At 31.8% G+C, this 24,184-nt stretch overlaps 1 protein-coding gene and 1 long non-coding RNA gene across 2 annotated transcripts in view; one reads left to right on the top strand and one right to left on the bottom strand.

Annotated features, from left to right (window-relative positions):
* Positions 1-21,131, top strand: part of LOC144089983 (uncharacterized) — a 42,719-nt gene extending 21,588 nt beyond the window's left edge. Inside the window, exons 4-5 of the long non-coding RNA XR_013305251.1 lie at positions 20,370-20,443; positions 20,695-21,131. This is a non-coding gene — a long non-coding RNA (uncharacterized LOC144089983). The remainder of the gene's footprint in view (positions 1-20,369; positions 20,444-20,694) is intronic.
* On the bottom strand, positions 739-24,009 carry cyp19a1a (cytochrome P450, family 19, subfamily A, polypeptide 1a). The gene is made up of 9 exons (XM_077621230.1): positions 23,186-24,009; positions 22,933-23,083; positions 21,961-22,115; positions 21,711-21,884; positions 20,793-20,907; positions 20,611-20,722; positions 20,345-20,507; positions 19,933-20,174; positions 739-1,744 (listed from the first exon to the last, which is right to left on the bottom strand). Exons 1-9 carry the CDS (start codon positions 23,379-23,381, stop codon positions 1,493-1,495), a joined length of 1,560 nt encoding a protein of 519 aa, XP_077477356.1. The 5' UTR covers positions 23,382-24,009; the 3' UTR covers positions 739-1,492.
* Between the last annotated feature and the right edge of the window lie 175 nt (positions 24,010-24,184).

The following is a 24,184-nucleotide window of genomic DNA, read 5'->3' on the forward strand; positions in this document are numbered from 1 at the left end:
CTGGATTAAAAGCCCTGAATATTCCGGTTTTTATAGATCTAAAACAATGTTTATTTTAGCTTTTTTAAAATATTTTTAGATTTTACAAAATGATTTTTCAACTAAACACACAGAAAAAAAATGATGAAAAAATTACAATTATTGATTAAAAGGGGCAAAATCAGGAAATTTAATATAAATCTATACTCTTCATTTTAATTTGATCCTAAAACAGAAAGTTGGCACTCATGATTTACTTTCTCGGGCCACACAAAATGATGCGGCGGGCCAGATTAGGCCCCCGGGGCGCCACTTTGACACCTGAGGTGTATTGCATCAACTGACTGTACCGATTTCTACATTATGATTTTTGTGACGGTGACATCTTCTGGCCACTAATTGTAAATACAACATGGTGGCTTGACATTCAAATGTTGCACAACAAGAGGCAAAAAATAGCAAAAGTCCTTTGCAATAATTTATTGTCAAAGAAAAAAATAACACAGTTCAACAATTATACAAAGAACACTTGAGGAATATATATATATATATATATATATATATATATATATATATATATATATATATATATATATATATATATATATATAGGTAAATAAAAAGTATTAATAAAAAAATACAAAAAATACAAAATGAAGAGAATCATAAAATGATAAGTACATGGTTATATATTATATCATAAGTATATATTTTTTGACAATTTCATATATATATATATATATTCAAATCATTGCCTGATTAAAACCATTTTATTTATTTCTGTTGAAGTTTTATTTTACATAAATCAACATTTTTCAATTTTGTTTAATTTAAAATATCTTTTTAGATATAAATGTCATTGTTGTATTTTTCCATTTGCATTTGTTTTGATTATTATTATTTTGTGTATAAAAAAATGCATTCATTTTCTGAACCGCTTTATCCTCACTAGGGTCGTGGGGGGTGCTGGAGCCTATCCCAGCTAACTTTGGGCTAGAGGTGGGGTACACCCTGAATCGTTGGCCAGCCAATCGCAGGGCATAAGGAGACGGACAACCATTCACACGCACACTCATACCTAGGCACAATTTAGAGTGTCCAATCTGCCTACTATGCTTGTCTATGGAATGTGGGAGAAAACCGGAGTACCCGGAGAAAACCCACACAGGCTCGGGGAGACAATCCAAACTCTACACAGGTGGGCCAACCTGTATTTAAACCCAGGACCCCAGAGCTGTGAGGCCGACACATTAACCACTCATCTGCCTATATAAAAAATGTAATTGGAAATTCAAGCATCAGTGGCTTAAGCAATTATGGCCAAATGGAACCATATTTGCACAAAACAGCAAATAAGCTATGTACAGTCACAGCAATAAAAAATGTGGTAGCTGACATTAGAAGGCATATCTGGCAGTTTCATGTTTTTAAATGGAATTGAACGATACATAGGTCGGAACCAATATGGTCACTATATACAAAGGTTTGGGAAGTGAAGAAGAAGCAACATCTCTCAGTGGCAGTGTCCTCTTGTTCTGGGTAAGAAGGTCATGTTGAGACATGGGCTGCCATCCTGGTGCACCGCAGGCTGCTGAGAGAGGTTGTTGGTTTGGGGGAGGCCATCCAGGGTCAAACCCTCGTGAGGGCACACGGAATACTGCGAGAGCAGGGTCACCAGGATGGACTTCATCATGACCAAAGCCACGTGTTTGCCCACGCAGGCTCGAGGACCGGATCCAAACGGCTGGAAGTACCGCCGTGGAGCCTGCACAACATAAGAGATCATTTCCTTTTCTATATGATGAATTATTTTGCGGAGTACAGTGAAATCTTTTGGGTTTTTTTGAAACTTCGCGGTTTTTGAGTTTTTGGAAATTTTGCAGTCATGGGACTAATGCAGAAATATTTTTTTGCAGTATTCCCCCGTTTTTTTGCGTTTTTATATATGGTAAAGCTTTTTTTCTTCCATAAAATAGTGACCATGTATAGTAAGGATTTTTTCCTTAAAAGACCATGTATATAGTAAGGTTTTTTTTTTTAATAAAAAAGACCAATTGTTTTTTTCTCTAAAAAATGACCATTATAGTAAGGGTTTTTTTAAATTAAAAAATGATCATGTACATATAGTAATGCTTTTTTTTAATTTTTTTAAAGACCATAAAAAGTAAGGCTTTTTCCCCCTAAAAAGACCATGTATAAGGCTTTTTTTTCGTGAAAAAGTGACCATGTATAGTGAGGCTATTTTTCTTAAAAAATGACCATGTATAGTAAGGCTTTTTTCTTAAAAATGACCATGTATAGTAAGGCTTTTTTTCTTAAAAAATGACAATGTATAGTAAGGTTTACTTTCTTAAAAAATGACCATGTATAGTAAGGCTTATTTTTCTTAAAAAATGACCATGTATTGTAAGGCTTTTGTTCTTAAAAAATGATCATGTATAGTAAGGCTTTGTTTCTCAAAAAATGACCATGGATAGTAAGGCTTTTTTTCTTAAAAAATGACAATGCATAGTAAGGTTTTTTTTTTCTTAAAAAATGACCATGTATAGAAAGGCTTATTAAAAAATGACCATGTATAGTAAGGCTTTTGTTCTTAAAAAATGATCATGTATAGTAAGGCTTTGTTTCTCAAAAAATGACCATGTATTGTAAGGCTTTTTTCTTAAAAACTGACCATGTATATATAGTAAGGGTTTTTTCTTAAAAAATGACCATGTATATATAGTAGGGTTTTTTCTTTAAAAAATGACCATGTATAGTAAGACTTTTTTTTCCTTAAAAAATGACCATGTATCGTAAGGCTTTTTTTCTCTTAAAAAATGACCATGTATAGTAAGGCTTTTTTTCTTAAAAAATGACCATGTATAGTAAGGCTTTTTTTCTTTAAAAAATGACCATGTATAGTAAGGCATTTTTTCTTAAAAAATGACCATGTATAGTAAGGCTTTTTTTCTCTTAAAAAATGACCATGTATAGTAAGGCTTTTTTTTCTTAAAAAATGACCATGTATAGTAAGGCTTTTCTTCTTAAAAAATGACCATGTATAGTAAGGCTTGTTTTTCTTAAAAAATGACCATGTATAGTAAGGCTTGTTTTTCTTAAAAAATGACCATGTTTAGTAAGGCTTATTTTCCTTTAAAAAAATGACCATGTATGGTAAGGCTTTTTTCCTTAAAAAATGACCATGTATAGTGAGACATTTTTTTCTTAAAAAATTAACATGTATAGTGAGATTTTTTTCTTAAAAGATGACCATGTAAAGTGAGGCTTGTTTTTCTTAAAAAAATGACCATGTATAGTAAGGCTTTTTTTTCTAAAAAAATGACCATGTATAGTAAGGCTTTTTTTTCTTAAAAAATGACCATGTATAGTAAGGCTTTTTTTCTCAAAAAATGACCAAGTATAGTGAGGCTTTTTTTTCTTAAAAAATGGCCATGTATAGTAAGGCTTTTTTTTTCTTAAAAATGACCATGTATAATAAGGCTTTTTTCCTTAAAAATTGACCATGTATAGTAAGACTTACTTTCTTATAAAATGACCATGTATAGTAAGGCTTTTTTTCTTAAAAAATGACCATCTATAGTAAGTTTTTTTTTTTTTCTTAAAAAAATGACCATGTATGGTAAGGCTTTTTTTTCTTAAAAAATGACCATGTATAGTAAGGCTTGTTTTTCTTAAAAAATGACCATGTATATATAGTAAGGCTTGTTTTTCTTAAAAAAATGACCATGTCTAGTAAGGCTTGTTTTTCTTAAAAAATGACCATGTATAGTATGGCTTTTTTTCCTTAAAAAAATGACCATGTATAGTAAGGCTTTTTTTTCTTAAAAAATGACCATGTATGGTAAGGCTTTTTTCTTAAAAATGATCATGTATAGTAAGGCTTTTTTTCTCAAAAAATGACCATGTATAGTAAGGCTTTTTTTCTTAAAAAATGACCATGTATAGTAAGGCTTGTTTTTCTTAAAAAATGACCATGTATAGTAAGGCTTGTTTTTCTTAAAAAATGGCCATGTATAGTAAGGTTTTTTTTTCTTAAAAATAACCATGTATAGTAAGGCTTTTTTCCTTAAAAAATGTAGTAAGGCTTTTTTCCTTAAAAATTGACCATGTATAGTAAGACTTTCTTTCTTATAAAATGACCATGTATAGTAAGGCTTTTTTTCTTAAAAAATGACCATCTATAGTAAGGTTATTTTTTTTCTTAAAAAATGACCATATATAGTAAGGCTTTTTTTCTCAAAAAATGACCATGTATAGTAAGGCTTTTTTTCTCAAAAAATGACCATGTATAGTAAGGCTTTTTTTTTCTTAAAAAATGACCATGTATAGTAAGGCTTGTTTTTCTTAAAAAATGACCATGTATATATAGTAAGGCTTGTTTTTCTTAAAAAATGACCATGTATAGTAAGGCTTGTTTTTCTTAAAAAATGACCATTTTTAGTAAGGCTTATTTTCCTTTAAAAAATGACCATGTATGGTAAGGCTTTTTTCTTAAAAAATGATCATGTATGGTAAGGCTTTTTTCCTTAAAAATGACCATGTAAAGTGAGACATTTTTTTCTTAAAAAATGAACATGTATAGTGAGATTTTATTCTTAAAAAATGACCATGTATAGTAAGGCTTTTTTTCCTTAAAAAAATGACCATGTATAGTAAGGCTTTTTTTCTTAAAAAATGACCATGTATGGTAAGGCTTTTTTCTTAAAAAATGATCATGTATGGTAAGGCTTTTTTCCTTAAAAAATGACCATGTATAGTAAGGCTTGTTTTTCTTAAAAAATGACCATGTATAGTAAGGCTTTTTTTTCCTTAAAAATGACCATGTATAGTAAGGCTTTTTTTTCTTAAAAAATGACCACATATAGTAAGGCTTGTTTTTCTTAAAAAATGACCATGTATAGTAAGGCATGTTTTTCTTAAAAAAATGACCAAGTATAGTGAGGCTTTTTTTTCTTAAAAAATGGCCAAGTATAGTAAGGCTTTTTTTTCTTAAAAATGACCATGTATAGTAAGGCTTTTTTCCTTAAAAATTGACCATGTATAGTAAGACTTTCTTTCTTATAAAATGACCATGTATAGTAAGGCTTTTTTTCTTAAAAAATGACCATGTATAGTAAGGCTTTTTTTCCTCAAAAAATGACCATGTATAGTAAGGCTTTTTTTTCTTAAAAATGACCATGTATAGTAAGGTTTTTTTCTTAAAAAATGACCATGTATAGTAAGGCATGTTTTTCTTAAAAAATGACCATGCATAGTAAGGCTTGTTTTTCTTAAAAAATGACCATGTATAGTAAGGCTTTTTTTCTTAAAAAAATGACCATGTATAGTAAGGCTTTTTTTCTTAAAAAAATGACCACGTATAGTAAGCATATGTTATTGCTGTGGTCCAGTGGCAAAAATATTGGTTCAGAACTTGAGGTGGGAATCAGGAGTGAGTTCAATTCCACTCTTTGCAATTCTCAAATTGTTTATTGAGTTAATGAAAAGGATAGATATAACTTCCAATCACATCATTTCAGAAGACACTGTGGTCCAGTGGCAAGATCAATGGGTTGAATTTGAAGTTGGACTCAAGTTCAAATCTGGAGTGAGTTCAAGTCTACTCTTTGCAAATCTCAAATTGTTTATTGAGGTGATGAAAATGATAAATATAACTTCCAATCATTTCATTTCAGAAGTCACTGTGGTCCAGTGGCAAAGACAATGGGTCAGAACTTCAAGTGGACTCAAGTTCAAATCAGGAGTGAGTTCAATTCCACTCTTTGCAATTCTCAAATTGTTTATTGAGTTAATGAAAAGGATAGATATAACTTCCAATCACATCATTTCAGAAGACACTGTGGTCCAGTGGCAAGATCAATGGGTTGAATTTGAAGTTGGACTCAAGTTCAAATCTGGAGTGAGTTCAAGTCTACTCTTTGCAAATCTCAAATTGTTTATTGAGGTGATGAAAATGATAAATATAACTTCCAATCATTTCATTTCAGAAGTCACTGTGGTCCAGTGGCAAAGACAATGGGTCAGAACTTCAAGTGGACTCAAGCTCAAATCAGGAGTGAGTTCAATTCCACTCTTTGCAATTCTCAAATTGTTTATTTAGGTAATGAAAAGGATAGATATAACTTCCAATCAGATCATTTCAGAAGTCACTGTGGCCCAGTGGCAAAGACAATGGGTCAGAACTTCAAGTGGACTCAAGTTCAAATCAGGAGTGAGTTCAATTCCACTCTTTGCAATTCTCAAATTGTTTATTTAGGTAATGAAAAGGATAAATATAACTTCCAATCATGTATAGGCAGGCCGCCTCGTGGTGTAGTGGGTAAGTCACCTGCCTGCGACGTGGGTGTCGAGGGTTCACGTCCCGGTGTCGCCAGTCAACGACTGTATGGTGTCGGCAGTCGGCCGAAGGCCGACTGTCGAACACCACCAGGAACCCCCCCTCCCAACTGTCTTCCGGTCAGCCGAAGGCTGACCGGAAATATTGTTTTGCTGAAAAAAATGACTAAGTCTTTATTTGAATGAAAAAAGGATTACCCATTTACTGAACTACTAGTGTAGTGATTAGTCAAACGAGAGCGGGATTCGAACCCCATCTCCCACATGGCAGTCAAATCCACTAACTTGAGATCTGTCTGACCCATTGTCTTTGCCACTGGACCACAGTGACTTCTGCAATGAGATGATTGGAAGTTATATTTATCATTTTCATCACCTCAATAAACAATTTGAGATTTGTAAAGAGTGGACTTGAACTCACTCCAGATTTGAACTTCTGTCCAACTTCAATTTCAACCCATTGTTCTTGCCACTGGACCACAGTGTCTTCTGAAATGATGTGATTGGAAGTTATATTTATCCTTTTCATTACCTCAATAAACAATTTGAGAATTGCAAAGAGTGGAATCAAACTCACTTCTGATTTGAACTTGAGTCCACCTGAAGTTCTGACCCATTGTCTTTGCCACTGCACCACTGTAAAGTTGGAAGTTGTATTTATCCTTTTCATTACCTCAATAAACAATTTGAGAATTGCAACGAGTGGAATTGAACTCACTCCTGATTCCCGCCTCATGTTCTGACCCAATGATTTTGCCAGTGGACCACAGCAACAACTAGAAGGTGAAGAATCAGAAGTCAGATTTATTCTCCGATTCTCTTAGCCTTACTTGCTGTCATTTTTTAAAGAAAAAAAGCCTTACTATACTATGTCGTTTTTTAAGAAAAGAAGCCTTACTATACAATATCGTTTAAGAAAAAAAGGCTTCCTCTACTATGTCATTTTTCAAGAAAAAAAGCCATGCTATACTATGTCGTTTTTTAGGAAAAAAAGCCTTACTATACTATGTCGTTTTTTAAGGGAAAAAAGCCATACTATACTATGTCGTTTTTTAGGGAAAAAGCCTTCCTTGACTATGTCGTTTTTCAAGAAAAAAAGCCATGCTATACTATGTCGTTTTTTAGGGGGGAAAAGCCATACTATACTATGTCGTTTTTTAAGAAAAAAAGCCTTACTATACTATGTCGTTTTTTAAGAAAAAAAGCCATACTATACTATGTCGTTTTTTAAAGGAAAAAAGCCATACTATATTATGTCGTTTTTTAAAGGAAAAAAGCCATACTATACTATGTCGTTTTTTAGGGGGGAAAGCCATACTATACTATGTCGTTTTTTAGGGAAAAAGCCTTCCTCTACTATGTCGTTTTTCAAGAAAAAAAGCCATGCTATACTATGTCGTTTTTTTAGGGGGAAAAAGCCATACTATGCTATGTCGTTTTTTTTAGGAAAAAAAGCCTTACAATACTATGTCGTTTTTTAAGAAAAAAAGCCTTACTATACATGGTCTTTTTTAAACAAAAAAGCCTTACTATACATGGTCATTTTTTAAGAAAAAAGCCTTACTATACATGGTCTTTTTTGTAAATAAAAAGCCTTACTATACTATGTCGTTTTTAAAGACAAAAAAGCCTTACTATACTGTGTCGTTTTTAAAGAAAATAAGCCTTACTATACTATGTCGTCTTTAAAGAAAAAAGCCTATACTATGTTGTTTTTTAAGAAAAAAGCCTTACTATACTATGTCGTTTTTTTACGAAAAAAAGCCTTACTATACTATGTCGTTTTTTTACGAAAAAAAGCCTTACAATACTATGTCGTTTTTTAAGAAAAAAGCCTTACAATACTATGTCATTTTTTAAGAAAAAAACCCTTACTATAAATGGTCATTTTTTAAGAAAAAAAAGCCTTACTATACTTAGTTGTTTTTTTTAAAGAAAAAAGCCTTACTATACATGGTCATTTTTTAAGAAAAACAAGCCTTACCATACGTGATCATTTTATAAGAAAAAAAGCCTTACTATACATGGTCATTTTTTGAGAAAAAAAGCCTTACCATACGTGATCATTTTTTAAGAAAAAAAGCCTTACTATAAATGGTCATTTTTAAAGAAAAAAAAGCCTTACTATACCTTGTTGTTTTTTTAAAGAAAAAAGCCTTACTATACATGGTCATTTTTAAAGAAAAAAACCTTACTATACATGGTCATTTTTTTAGAAAAAAAAGCCTTACTATACATGGTCATTTTTTTAAGAAAAAAAAAGCCTTACTATACATGGTCATTTTTTAAAGAAAAAAAAGCCTTACTATACATGGTCATTTTTTAAGCGAAAAAAAGCCTTAGTGTCCATGGTCATTTTTAAGAAAAAAAAGCCTTACTATACATGGTCATTTTTTAAGAAAAACAAGCCTTACTATACATGCTCATTTTTTAAGAAAAAAAAGCCTTACTATACATGGTCATTTTTTTCAGGAAAAAAAAGCCTTACTATACATGGTCATTTTTTAAGAACAACAAGCCTTAATATACATGGTCATTTTTAAAGAAAAATAGCCTTACTGTACATGGTCATTTTTTTAAAGAAAAAGAGCCTTACTATACATGGTCATATTTTAAGAAAAAAAACCTTACTCTACATGGTCGTTTTTTAAGGCTTTTTTTCATAAAAAATGACCATGTATAGTAAGGCTTTTTTTTTCTTAAAAAAACAACTATGTATGGTAAGGCTTTTTTTCTTAAAAAACGACCATGTATAGTAAGGCTTTTTTTTTCTTTAAAAAACGACTATGTATAGTAAGGCTTTTTTTTTTCTTTAAAAATACGACCATGTATGGTAAGGCTTTTTTTTCTTAAAAAACAACCATTTATAGTAAGGCTTTTTTTCTTAAAAAACGACCATGTATAGTAAGGCTTTTTTTCTTAAAAAATGACCATGTATAGCAAGGCTTTTTTCTTAAACAATGACCATGTATAGTAAGGCTTTTTTCTTAAACAATGACCATGTATAAAGGCTTTTTTTCTTAAAAAATGACAAAAAAGAAGTCAATTTCAAAGTACTCACTTGAACATAAATAGAAAGGGTGGCTGTTGCACAAGAAAATGGGCACCGGGCTGGAGTCCCCGACGTCAGTCATGGCTGATGGAGGTTAAGGCTATTTTTCTTAAAAAATGACCCTGTATAGTAAAGCTTTTTTTTCTTAAAAAATGACCATGTATAGTAAGGCTTTTTTTCTTAAAAAATGACCATGTATAGTAAGGCTTGTTCTTCTTAAAAAATGACCATGTATATGTTTTGACGAAAGTTTGGCGACACTTTTTCCTTGTCGACGATAATGTCAAATATTTATTCATCTTATTAGACGTGCTTCATAACTGAGCAAAGAATACCCCGAGATTTGGTACAAACGTAAAGCTGGCATGCAAAATGACTTGAATGGCTGGACATCGTAAGGCTTTTTCTTTAAAAAAAAAAGTGGTCTATGTAAAGTAAAGCTTTTATTTGTTTAAAAAATAAATACTATGTATATATAGTCAGGCTTTTTTCTTTAAAAATGACCATGTATATTAAGGGTTTTTATTAAAAAATGACCATGTATAGTAAGGCTTTTTTATTTTAAAAAAACGACCATGTACGGTAAAGCGTTTTTCTTAAAAGACGACATAGTATAGTAAGGCTTTTTTTCTTAAAAAATGACATAGTATTGTAAGGCTTTTTTTTCTTAAAAAATGACCATGTATAGTAAGGCTTTTTTTTCTTAAAAAATGAGCATGTATAGTAAGGCTTGTTTTTCTTAAAAAATGACCATGCATAGTAAGGCTTTTTTTCTCTTAAAAAATGACCATGTATAGTAGGGCTTTTTTCTAAAAAAATGACCATGTATAGTAAGGCTTTTTTTCTCTTAAAAAATGACCATGTATAGTAAGGCTTTTTTTTTCTAAAAAAATGACCATGTATAGTAAGGCTTTTTTTTTCTAAAAAAATGACCATGTATAGTAAGGCTTGTTTTTCTTAAAAAATGACCATGTATAGTAAGGCTTGTTTTTCTTAAAAAATGACCATGTATAGTTAGGCTTGTTTTTCTTAAAAAATGACCATGTATAGTAAGGCTTTTTTTCTTAAAAAATGACCATGTATAGTAAGGCTTTTTTTTCTTAAAAAAATGACCATGTATAGTAAGGCTTTTTTTTCTTAAAAAATGACCATGTATTGTAAGGCTTTTTTTCTAAAAAAATGACCATGTATAGTAAGGCTTGTTTTTCTTAAAAAATGACCATGTATAGTAAGGCTTGTTTTTCTTAAAAAATGACCATGTATAGTAATGCATTTTTTCTTAAAACTGACCATGTATAGTGAGACTTTTTTCTTTAAAAAATGACCATGTATAGAAAGGCTTTTTTTTCTAAAAAAAATGACCATGTATAGTAAGGCTTTTTTTCTTAAAAAATGACCATGTATAGTAAGGCTTTTTTTTCTAAAAAAATGACCATGTATAGTAAGGTTTTTTTCTTTCTAAAAAAATGACCATGTATAGCAAGGCTTTTTTTCTTAAAAAATGACCATGTATAGTAAGGCTTTTTTTCTCAAAAAATGACCATGTATAGTAAGGCTCTTTTTTTCCTTAAAAATGACCATGTATAGTAAGGCTTTTTTTCTTAAAAAATGACCACGTATAGTAAGGCTTGTTTTTCTTAAAAAATGACCATGTATAGTAAGGCTTGTTTTTCTTAAAAAATGACCATGTATAGTAAGGCTTGTTTTTCTTAAAAAATGACCATGTATAGTAATGCATTTTTTCTTAAAACTGACCATGTATAGTGAGACTTTTTTCTTTAAAAAATGACCATGTATAGTAAGGCTTTTTTTTCTAAAAAAATGACCATGTATAGTAAGGCTTTTTTTCTTAAAAAATGACCATGTATAATAAGGCTTTTTTTTCTAAAAAAATGACCATGTATAGTAAGGTTTTTTTCTTTCTAAAAAAATGACCATGTATAGTAAGGCTTGTTTTTCTTAAAAAATGACCATGTATAGTAAGGCTTTTTTTCTTAAAAAATGACCATGTATAGTAAGGCTTTTTTTCTCAAAAAATGACCATGTATAGTAAGGCTCTTTTTTTCCTTAAAAATGACCATGTATAGTAAGGCTTTTTTTCTTAAAAAATGTCCATGTATAGTAAGGCTTGTTTTTCTTAAAAAATGACCATGTATAGTAAGGCTTGTTTTTCTTAAAAAATGACCATGTATAGTAATGCTTTTTTTCTTAAAACTGACCATGTATAGTGAGACTTTTTTGTTTAAAAAATGACCACGTATAGTAAGGCTTTTTTTCTTAAAAAATGATCATGTATGGTAAGGCTTGTTTTTCTTAAAAAATGACCATGTATAGTAAGGCTTTTTTTCTTTCAAAAATGACCATGTATAGTGATGCTTTTTTTCTTAAAACTGACCATGTATAGTGAGACTTTTTTCTTTAAAAAATGACCATGTATAGTAAGGCTTTTTTTCTTAAAATATGACCATGTATAGTAAGGCAAGAGAAAAAAAGCCTTACTGTCCGTGGTCTTTTTTAAGAAAAAGCCTTACTATACATGGTAATTTTTCAAGAAAAAAAAGCCTTACTATACATGGTCATTTTTAAGAAAAAAAAGCCTTACTATACATAGTCATTTTTAAGAAAAACAAGCCTTACTATACATGGTCATTTTTTAAGAAAAACAAGCCTTACTATACATGGTCATTTTTTAAGAAAAACAAGCCTTACTATACATGGTCATTTTTTAAGAAAAAAAAAGCCTTACTATACATGGTCATTTTTTAAGAAAAAAAAGCCTTACTATACATGGTCATTTTTTAAGAAAAAAAAAGCCTTACTATACATGGTCATTTTTTAAGAAAAAAAAGCCTTACTATACATGGTCATTTTTTAAGAGAAAAAAAGCCTTACTGTCCGTGGTCATTTTTTAAGAGAAAAAAAGCCTTACTGTCCGTGGTCATTTTTTAAGAAAAACAAGCCTTACTATACATGCTCATTTTTTAAGAAAAAAAAGCCTTACTATACATGGTCATTTTTTTCAGGAAAAAAAAGCCTTACTATACATGGTCATTTTTTAAGAAAAACAAGCCTTAATATACATGGTCATTTTTAAAGAAAAATAGCCTTACTGTACATGGTCATTTTTTTAAAGAAAAAGAGCCTTACTATACATGGTCATATTTTAAGAAAAAAAACCTTACTCTACATGGTCGTTTTTTAAGGCTTTTTTTCATAAAAAATGACCATGTATAGTAAGGCTTTTTTTTTCTTAAAAAAACAACTATGTATGGTAAGGCTTTTTTTCTTAAAAAACGACCATGTATAGTAAGGCTTTTTTTTTCTTTAAAAAACGACTATGTATAGTAAGGCTTTTTTTTTTCTTTAAAAATACGACCATGTATGGTAAGGCTTTTTTTTCTTAAAAAACAACCATTTATAGTAAGGCTTTTTTTCTTAAAAAACGACCATGTATAGTAAGGCTTTTTTTCTTAAAAAATGACCATGTATAGCAAGGCTTTTTTCTTAAACAATGACCATGTATAGTAAGGCTTTTTTCTTAAACAATGACCATGTATAAAGGCTTTTTTTCTTAAAAAATGACAAAAAAGAAGTCAATTTCAAAGTACTCACTTGAACATAAATAGAAAGGGTGGCTGTTGCACAAGAAAATGGGCACCGGGCTGGAGTCCCCGACGTCAGTCATGGCTGATGGAGGTTAAGGCTATTTTTCTTAAAAAATGACCCTGTATAGTAAAGCTTTTTTTTCTTAAAAAATGACCATGTATAGTAAGGCTTTTTTTCTTAAAAAATGACCATGTATAGTAAGGCTTGTTCTTCTTAAAAAATGACCATGTATATGTTTTGACGAAAGTTTGGCGACACTTTTTCCTTGTCGACGATAATGTCAAATATTTATTCATCTTATTAGACGTGCTTCATAACTGAGCAAAGAATACCCCGAGATTTGGTACAAACGTAAAGCTGGCATGCAAAATGACTTGAATGGCTGGACATCGTAAGGCTTTTTCTTTAAAAAAAAAAGTGGTCTATGTAAAGTAAAGCTTTTATTTGTTTAAAAAATAAATACTATGTATATATAGTCAGGCTTTTTTCTTTAAAAATGACCATGTATATTAAGGGTTTTTATTAAAAAATGACCATGTATAGTAAGGCTTTTTTATTTAAAAAAAACGACCATGTACGGTAAAGCGTTTTTCTTAAAAGACGACATAGTATAGTAAGGCTTTTTTTCTTAAAAAATGACATAGTATTGTAAGGCTTTTTTTTCTTAAAAAATGACCATGTATAGTAAGGCTTTTTTTTCTTAAAAAATGAGCATGTATAGTAAGGCTTGTTTTTCTTAAAAAATGACCATGCATAGTAAGGCTTTTTTTCTCTTAAAAAATGACCATGTATAGTAGGGCTTTTTTCTAAAAAAATGACCATGTATAGTAAGGCTTTTTTTCTCTTAAAAAATGACCATGTATAGTAAGGCTTTTTTTTTCTAAAAAAATGACCATGTATAGTAAGGCTTTTTTTTTCTAAAAAAATGACCATGTATAGTAAGGCTTGTTTTTCTTAAAAAATGACCATGTATAGTAAGGCTTGTTTTTCTTAAAAAATGACCATGTATAGTTAGGCTTGTTTTTCTTAAAAAATGACCATGTATAGTAAGGCTTTTTTTCTTAAAAAATGACCATGTATAGTAAGGCTTTTTTTTCTTAAAAAAATGACCATGTATAGTAAGGCTTTTTTTTCTTAAAAAATGACCATGTATTGTAAGGCTTTTTTTCTAAAAAAATGACCATGTATAGTAAGGCTTGTTTTTCTTAAAAAATGACCATGTATAGTAAGGCTTGTTTTTCTTAAAAAATGACCATGTATAGTAAGGCTCTTTTTTTCCTTAAAAATGACCATGTATAGTAAGGCTTTTTTTCTTAAAAAATGACCACATATAGTAAGGCTTGTTTTTCTTAAAAAATGACCACGTATAGTAAGGCTTGTTTTTCTTAAAAAATGACCATGTATAGTAAGGCTTGTTTTTCTTAAAAAATGACCATGTATAGTAATGCATTTTTTCTTAAAACTGACCATGTATAGTGAGACTTTTTTCTTTAAAAAATGACCATGTATAGTAAGGCTTTTTTTTCTAAAAAAATGACCATGTATAGTAAGGCTTTTTTTCTTAAAAAATGACCATGTATAATAAGGCTTTTTTTTCTAAAAAAAATGACCATGTATAGTAAGGTTTTTTTCTTTCTAAAAAAATGACCATGTATAGTAAGGCTTGTTTTTCTTAAAAAATGACCATGTATAGTAAGGCTTTTTTTCTTAAAAAATGACCATGTATAGTAAGGCTTTTTTTCTCAAAAAATGACCATGTATAGTAAGGCTCTTTTTTTCCTTAAAAATGACCATGTATAGTAAGGCTTTTTTTCTTAAAAAATGACCACGTATAGTAAGGCTTGTTTTTCTTAAAAAATGTCCATGTATAGTAAGGCTTGTTTTTCTTAAAAAATGTCCATGTATAGTAAGGCTTGTTTTTCTTAAAAAATGACCATGTATAGTAATGCTTTTTTTCTTAAAACTGACCATGTATAGTGAGACTTTTTTGTTTAAAAAATGACCACGTATAGTAAGGCTTTTTTTCTTAAAAAATGATCATGTATGGTAAGGCTTGTTTTTCTTAAAAAATGACCATGTATAGTAAGGCTTTTTTTCTTTCAAAAATGACCATGTATAGTAATGCTTTTTTTCTTAAAACTGACCATGTATAGTGAGACTTTTTTCTTTAAAAAATGACCATGTATAGTAAGGCTTTTTTTCTTAAAATATGACCATGTATAGTAAGGCAAGAGAAAAAAAGCCTTACTGTCCGTGGTCTTTTTTAAGAAAAAGCCTTACTATACATGGTAATTTTTCAAGAAAAAAAAGCCTTACTATACATGGTCATTTTTAAGAAAAAAAAGCCTTACTATACATAGTCATTTTTAAGAAAAACAAGCCTTACTATACATGGTCATTTTTTAAGAAAAACAAGCCTTACTATACATGGTCATTTTTTAAGAAAAACAAGCCTTACTATACATGGTCATTTTTTAAGAAAAAAAAAGCCTTACTATACATGGTCATTTTTTAAGAAAAAAAAGCCTTACTATACATGGTCATTTTTTAAGAAAAAAAAAGCCTTACTATACATGGTCATTTTTTAAGAAAAAAAAGCCTTACTATACATGGTCATTTTTTAAGAGAAAAAAAGCCTTACTGTCCGTGGTCATTTTTTAAGAGAAAAAAAGCCTTACTGTCCGTGGTCATTTTTTAAGAAAAACAAGCCTTACTATACATGCTCATTTTTTAAGAAAAACAAGCCTTACTATACATGGTCATTTTTTAAGAAAAAAAAGCCTTACTATACATGGTCATTTTTTAAGAAACACAAGCCTTACCATACGTGATCATTTTTTAAGAAAAAAAGCCTTACTATAAATGGTCATTTTTTAAGAAAAAAAAGCCTTACTATACATGTTCATTTTTTAAGAAAAACAAGCCTTACTATACATGGTCATTTTTTAAGAAAAACAAGCCTTACCATACGTGATCATTTTTTAAGAAAAAAAGCCTTACTATACATGGTCATTTTTTAAGAAAAACAAGCCTTACCATACGTGATCATTTTTTAAGAAAAAAAGCCTTACTATACATGGTCATTTTTTGAGAAAAAAAGCCTTACTATACATGGTCATTTTTTAAGAAAAACAAGCCTTACCATACGTGATCATTTTTAAAGAAAAAAAGCCTTACTATAAATGGTCATTTTTTAAGAAAAAAAAAGCCTTACTATACTTTGTTTTTTTTTTTAAGAAAAAAGCCTTACTATACATGGTCATTTTTTAAGAAAAACAAGCCTTACTATACATGCTCATTTTTTAAGAAAAACAAGCCTTACTATACATGGTCATTTTTAAAAGAAAAACAAGCCTTAATATACATGGTCATTTTTTTAAAGAAAAAGAGCCTTACTATACATGGTCATATTTTAAGAAAAAAAAACTTACTCTACATGGTCGTTTTTTAAGGCTTTTTTTCATAAAAAATGACCATGTATAGTAAGGCTTTTTTTTCTTAAAAAAACAACTATGTATGGCAAGGCTTTTTTTCTTAAAAAACGACCATGTATAGTAAGGCTTTTTTTTCTTAAAAAAACGACTGTATGGTCAGGCTTTTTTTTCTTAAAAAACAACCATGTATAGTAAGGCTTTTTTTTCTTAAAAAACGACCATGTATAGTAACGCTTTTTTCTTAAACAATGACCATGTATAAAGGCTTTTTTCTTAAACAATGACCATGTATAAAGGCTTTTTTCTTAAACAATGACCATGTATAGTAAGGCTTTTTTTCTTAAAAAATGACAAAAAAAGAAGTCAATTTCAAAGTACTCACTTGAACTTAAATAGAAAGGGTGGCTGTTGCACAAGAAAATGGGCACCGGGCTGGAGTCCCCGACGTCAGTCATGGCTGATGGAGGTTAAGGCTTTTTTTCTCAAAAAATGACCATGTATAGTAAGGCTCTTTTTTTCCTTAAAAATGACCATGTATAGTAAGGCTTTTTTTCTTAAAAAATGACCACGTATAGTAAGGCTTGTTTTTCTTAAAAAATGTCCATGTATAGTAAGGCTTGTTTTTCTTAAAAAATGACCATGTATAGTAAGGCTTGTTTTTCTTAAAAAATGACCATGTATAGTAATGCTTTTTTTCTTAAAACTGACCATGTATAGTGAGACTTTTTTGTTTAAAAAATGACCACGTATAGTAAGGCTTTTTTTCTTAAAAAATGATCATGTATGGTAAGGCTTGTTTTTCTTAAAAAATGACCATGTATAGTAAGGCTTTTTTTCTTTCAAAAATGACCATGTATAGTAATGCTTTTTTTCTTAAAACTGACCATGTATAGTGAGACTTTTTTCTTTAAAAAATGACCATGTATAGTAAGGCTTTTTTTCTTAAAATATGACCATGTATAGTAAGGCAAGAGAAAAAAAGCCTTACTGTCCGTGGTCTTTTTTAAGAAAAAGCCTTACTATACATGGTAATTTTTCAAGAGAAAAAAGCCTTACTATACATGGTCATTTTTAAGAAAAAAAAGCCTTACTATACATGGTCATTTTTAAGAAAAACAAGCCTTACTATACATAGTCATTTTTAAGAAAAACAAGCCTTACTATACATGGTCATTTTTTAAGAAAAACAAGCCTTACTATACATGGTCATTTTTTAAGAAAAAACAAGCCTTACTATACATGGTCATTTTTTAAGAAAAAAAAGCCTTACTATACATGGTCATTTTTTAAGAAAAAAAAAGCCTTACTATACATGGTCATTTTTTAAGAAAAAAAAGCCTTACTATACATGGTCATTTTTTAAGAGAAAAAAAGCCTTACTGTCCGTGGTCATTTTTTAAGAGAAAAAAAGCCTTACTGTCCGTGGTCATTTTTTAAGAAAAACAAGCCTTACTATACATGCTCATTTTTTAAGAAAAAAAAGCCTTACTATACATGGTCATTTTTTAAGAAAAAAAAGCCTTACTATACATGGTCATTTTTTAAGAAACACAAGCCTTACCATACGTGATCATTTTTTAAGAAAAAAAGCCTTACTATAAATGGTCATTTTTTAAGAAAAAAAAGCCTTACTATACTTTGTTTTTTTTTTTAAAGAAAAAAGCCTTACTATACATGTTCATTTTTTAAGAAAAACAAGCCTTACCATACGTGATCATTTTTTAAGAAAAAAAGCCTTACTATACATGGTCATTTTTTGAGAAAAAAAGCCTTACTATACATGGTCATTTTTTAAGAAAAACAAGCCTTACCATACGTGATCATTTTTAAAGAAAAAAAGCCTTACTATAAATGGTCATTTTTTAAGAAAAAAAAAGCCTTACTATACTTTGTTTTTTTTTTTAAGAAAAAAGCCTTACTATACATGGTCATTTTTTAAGAAAAACAAGCCTTACCATACATGGTCATTTTTTAAGAAAAACAAGCCTTACCATACGTGGTCATTTTTTAAGAAAAACAAGCTTTACCATACGTGATCATTTTTTAAGAAAAAAAGCCTTACTATACATGGTCATTTTTTGAGAAAAAAAGCCTTACTATACATGGTCATTTTTTAAGAAAAACAAGCCTTACTGTACATGCTCATTTTTTAAGAAAAAAAAGCCTTACTATACATGGTCATTTTTAAAAGAAAAACAAGCCTTAATATACATGGTCATTTTTTTAAAGAAAAAGAGCCTTACTATACATGGTCATATTTTAAGAAAAAAAAACTTACTCTACATGGTCGTTTTTTAAGGCTTTTTTTCATAAAAAATGACCATGTATAGTAAGGCTTTTTTTTCTTAAAAAAACAACTATGTATGGCAAGGCTTTTTTTCTTAAAAAACGACCATGTATAGTAAGGCTTTTTTTTCTTAAAAAAACGACTATGTATGGTCAGGCTTTTTTTTCTTAAAAAACAACCATGTATAGTAAGGCTTTTTTTTCTTAAAAAACGACCATGTATAGTAAGGCTTTTTTCTTAAACAATGACCATGTATAAAGGCTTTTTTCTTAAACAATGACCATGTATAAAGGCTTTTTTCTTAAACAATGACCATGTATAGTAAGGCTTTTTTTCTTAAAAAATGACAAAAAAAGAAGTCAATTTCAAAGTACTCACTTGAACTTAAATAGAAAGGGTGGCTGTTGCACAAGAAAATGGGCACCGGGCTGGAGTCCCCGACGTCAGTCATGGCTGATGGAGGTTAAGGCTATTTTTCTTAAAAAATGACCATGTATAGTAAAGCTTTTTTTTCTTAAAAAATGACCATGTATAGTAATGCTTTTTTTTCTTAAAAAATGACCATGTATAGTAAAGCTTTTTTATCTTAAAAAATGATGTAAAGTAAGGCTTTTTTTTCTTAAAAATGACCATGTATGTTAAGGCTTTTTTCATTAAAAATGACCATGTATAGTTGGCTCTCTTCCTTAAAAAAGACCACATATAGTAAGCCCTTTTTTCTTTAAAAAAAGACCATGTATACTAACGCTGTTTTTCATATAATAATAAAAATTCATATAATACTTGGAGAGCTGCCAACTACTCCGGAATTTCAGGAGTTTACCCGTAAATGCAACGCAAACTCCGGGACTCCGGACAACTTCACTGAACTCCGGAAATCTCCAAAAATTTTCACTTCATTTTTTTTGAAGCAACCATTTCAGAAAAGGACCAAATTAATTGCCAATGTAAATGCCTCAAAATTCACACCATTGCTTCGGCTTCCGCCAACTTAATTCAACTGCACTGTAAAGCAGAAAAATTCGCCAACAAGAGTGCATTGTGATTCATCTGGGTTTTAATTTCTGACGAATGATTCGTCTTGTGCGACTTGGACATATCGATTTTGCGTGAATCACATTCACTCCGGAAATGGACAAGGGCACTCCTGAAATGGGGTTGATGGAGGTTGGCAGCTCTGTACTTGTTATTATGCATCGCTTAATGGAGGTTCCCACCCCGAATGGCCTACTTACCTCCTTCTCAAAATTTTTCAGACTCAGCTCATTGGGTTTCGGGAAGAACTGGGTGCGATGCATGCGGCCAGTGTTAAGAATGATATTGGTGCCCTTGGGGACCCTGTAGCCGTCGATGATGTCATCGGACAGGGCGCGGCGCATGGTGAAATCCACCACGGGGTGGAAACGCAAACACTCCTTTATAAAACTGTCCAATACGTGCAGCTTGTGAAGATGTTCATTTTGCAGGGTCTCGTCTCCTAAAAGCAGAAAAACCAATCAGGAGTCCACATTGTTACTATAACATATTGTATTGGCAGAGAGCACAGCTGACAATCATAGCAACCAGTGTCCCTGAGATAAAGCAAAGCCCCGAACGAAGCCACTTTTTTTCAGTCTTGAAAAAGTGACCTTTTTATCCAATCCTCACCTACGACGCTGTCAATCTCTTGCAGAAGCTGAAGCTCCAGCCCTGGATTCTCTTTGAGAAGCAGCAGCATGAAGAAGAGGCTGACAGACAGCGTGTCAGGTGCGGCGATCACCATTTCCAGCACGCACTGCCTCACGTTCTCGTCAGAAAGTTCACCACGATTCTAAAAAACGCATTCAAAAAGTCAATACTTTTGTCCTCAGACACGACGGATGCAAAATTCGGGGGACTACTACTACTATTACTACTTTACTAATTCATTTCACCTGCGCCAATATGAGCTCGGCGGTAAAATTGATGCGGTCCAGCTTATCCGCACGCTCTATTTCTCTTCTTTTGTGCTCCACAAGGCCCTCAATTGCATCTTGAAGTTCCTGGCTGGGAAAGCAGATCAAATGGATCAAAAACAATAGAGTTTTGCAGTCTGGCTTTGAACAACGGGACTCACGCCGCAGATTTGTGCTTCCGCTGTATCCAGTCCAACTTAAAGTAGACGTCGGGCTTGATCAGGACCGTCTGCCACGTGTCGAAATACTTTAAAATCTTTTGCATCAGCTCCTTCTCTGGACAGCAATGCATCCATTCACTTAAGTGAGATTATATCATCTTGAATTTTTTTTAAGTTTGTTACGTTATGAGCGCATCCGTCAAGTCTCTCTCTACCCCATCCACTAACTCCCCGTTGTATAAAATAATGACCCATTTGATTATTAAACATCATAACCACGAGTTATTTGTTACTCTGTTAGTAGATGCTGAATTACAACCAATAAAAATGTTTTTCCATTATAAATCCTGTTTTTTGGTGTGTTTTTTCCCAGAAGGTGGGAACGAATTAATTTGTATTTTATTAGTTAATTATTAGGATTTAAGTATTTTTTTCTTCCTAAAATTGATCCTTAATTGATACATTCATTTGATAATTTTTTTTCAAATTGCCAATCAAAAAATACATCCGGGCAACACTAATGCTATAATTTTTTTCCAATTCATTTGAAATAAATCCGAATTATCTATGTATTCTTGACCAGTACAATATTTTTTTGTTGATTTCCTTTTTTTAAATCCTTTTTTTGTCTTAACTGTTTAATTACCACATTTTATGAACTATAAATTCAGGGTAAAATTCACATCAGCCCAAAAAATGCACAATAAAGAAGGAAAATAAAGACACAAAGTAATCATTATTCACCACCTAAAAGGATGAAACCCAGACTTCACGTCTTCGGTTTGTTTCTATCAATTTGGAAGAAAATCTGGATTAAAATAGCAATACTTTGGACAAATATCCTCATTGGCTACCCATTTAATCCGAGTGAGCTGGCAGCAATCATTCGACACATTTCACATAATCAACACCACTTACCGTCAAAGGGGACGTCCAAAAAGAGCTGATTGGAGATGTCCACTACGGTGCAGCGTAAGAGACTGAGAACATCCACGTTTGTCAAACTGCAGGCTTTCCTCAAGTGGTCCAAGCGCTTCTGTGTGGACGAGATGCACACCTCCAAGTTCTGTTGAATGCCCGGGCCGATCAGGGCTGCGGCAGAAGGTCAACAATCGGCCGGGGGCTAGATTATGACATCCCAACGTCCCAACGGAAAAGCGCTTCTTACCTTTGGTGAAATAAGTCCGGATCTTTTTCCACTGGCCGACGTTGTTGTTAAAAATAATGCCCCTCTCGTTCATCCCGATGCAGCTGAGTCCTAACTTGCTGCCGAACCTTGAGTTGTAATGTCGATGCTTGAGAACGTGGTGCACTGCCGAGGCTCTGGTATTCACAAGGGAATAATATTTCGGGCAAAAAGCGTGAATGTCTTTGCTGGCCATTAAACAGGAATGAACGAGAAATGTACAAAGTTTAGCAGCGTCAATGGCAACAAATTTGTGTAGTCCAACAGGGAACATATTTGAGCATGATGCTGATTAAAACCAAATTTTGTGCTAGTAGCTTTGCAAAAAATAGGACATTTTTATGTTCATTAGCCATATTGCAGTACAAAAATCTTTTCATGTGATAGGTATCACGTTTTTGCATGAAGAAAAAAACAACATTCCTTATGTTTTCTTATGATACTATCATATAAAGACATTACATATTTGCATGAGCGTTTTCCACATTTTTACACAAGTTTTCACGTTTTTACCTGATAAGTTATCAGTTTCACAAAATAATATCAAGTGAAAAAATGTGATAATGGAGTTATCATTATTATTACTTTTTAGGCCGCAATATGCTTCCGTAAAATATAAACATCATGCTAACTCACAAATGGAAACCAAAACAACTGGGCTATTCAAATCTTTGCAATTGTGTAACCTTTAAAACGGGTCAATTTTTATACGTTAATCTGCCGCGGGACTAAAAAAAAAATCACAACTGAGGCAACTCCAAGTAGCATGTAAAAATTAAAAATCTCATTTTTTGGGGAGGAAAGTCATAACAATGGATATGGAGTACAAGCGTAAACAAAAAAAAGTACCATGTTTTTATAATCGGTCACACCAATCCAATTAGAGCCATAAGAGGGGGCCAAAATATAGAAAGTATTTTTTTTTTTGAATTCAGTTTAAAGGCGAGCACTAACCTGCTAAGAATGAGGGTTTCCTCTCCGTCAATCCATACTCGGACAATGTCACCATATTTATCGTTGTAGTAATTGCTGGCTGTGCCTATTCCTGTCCAAATAAACCTCATGTATGACAAAAGTGGTCCGAGTCCCAGACAGAAATATGGACCTGCCGTTAAAAAAAAAGAAAAAGAAAAGCAATTTAATGACCAGATAACAAAAAAAAAGCAAGAAGCAAAATCTGCACGTGTGTGTTTTGGATGTGACCCACCTGGTACTCGTCTCTTGTCTGCATGGCCCCAAGCCAGCAGCAGTAAACACAAGAATAAAAGCAAAGTCCTCATTGGAGCAGACACGCCAGCCGCAGCCCAGGCGGTTGCGTTCTGAGATGAGGAGCTCAGTCGGGACGCGATAGAATCCAAGTCCACCACAGCCATGGTCCGTTCACAAGCAGAGATCCGCTCCATAAGAAACCCGAGGGAGAAAGACGCGAGGGGCACAAACGCGGCAGGGAAGTTCGAGCAAACGGGGCTCGCTCTTTATAGGCTCTCGACGTTGAATACGAGCCAGGTCACGGCAACGCAAAAGTCACAACACGACTTAGGAAATGGTAAACAATACACTTGTAACCTTGACGCTGGGATTCGGGCCCCTGTCCTTGAGCATAGGCTACAGTACGGTGCTTTATTTGACATTCGGCTGAGGAGAAGGAGGCGCTCCTCCTTTGAACATCAAACGCTTCGGTTGGGAAAACACAAAATGAACACCTGCGTGAGGAATTGGATGAGTTTGCATTGCAAATGTATCGTAAGATGATAAAACTAGAGGTCACGAGGCCTTTTGAAGACACTGCTCTCACAATTGAACAAAATTACTCGCACACTGTCGTTAAGTGGTCAGTGTGTGTTGTGGTATTTAGTAAAAGAAGGAAATTGATGTAGAAAACACCTGCCAGCAACAAAATAATGCTATTATCCTTATATCTCTCCACCTATAGCGTCTTTTCTGTACCAAACTTTTCATCACTCACTTGCATACACAGCGACGCCTCAGAAAAGGATATTTTAAAATGTACGTTAGCACTTAAATCATGCAAAAAAATGATCTGTATATTGATTCGCACTACTGAAACAAACTTTTCAAAACAAAAAGAAAACGTCCAGTGTCTACAAAAAACGTCAATAAAATATTTTAGTTTTATACAGTTTCAGACATTGGAAATAACAGAGGCACTTTTTAAGTGTTAAGCGCAGGAAATGGAAGAGAATGA

The sequence above is a fragment of the Stigmatopora argus genome, chromosome 2 (assembly GCF_051989625.1).
Source record: "Stigmatopora argus isolate UIUO_Sarg chromosome 2, RoL_Sarg_1.0, whole genome shotgun sequence".
NCBI lineage: Eukaryota > Metazoa > Chordata > Actinopteri > Syngnathiformes > Syngnathidae > Stigmatopora > Stigmatopora argus.

What these genes read in the sequence shown, in the direction of transcription:
- cyp19a1a (XM_077621230.1), bottom strand. Translation starts at nt 23,381, where the DNA reads ATGGAGCGGATCTCTGCTTGTGAACGGACCATGGCTGTGGTGGACTTG. An exon ending in TTTGGACGTCCCCTTTGACG is followed by an intron (nt 20,908 to 21,710) that starts GTAAGTGGTGTT and finishes ATTGCTGTCCAG; the next exon opens with AGAAGGAGCTGATGCAAAAG. An exon ending in CGGAAGCACAAATCTGCGGC is followed by an intron (nt 20,723 to 20,792) that starts GTGAGTCCCGTT and finishes CTGCTTTCCCAG; the next exon opens with CCAGGAACTTCAAGATGCAA.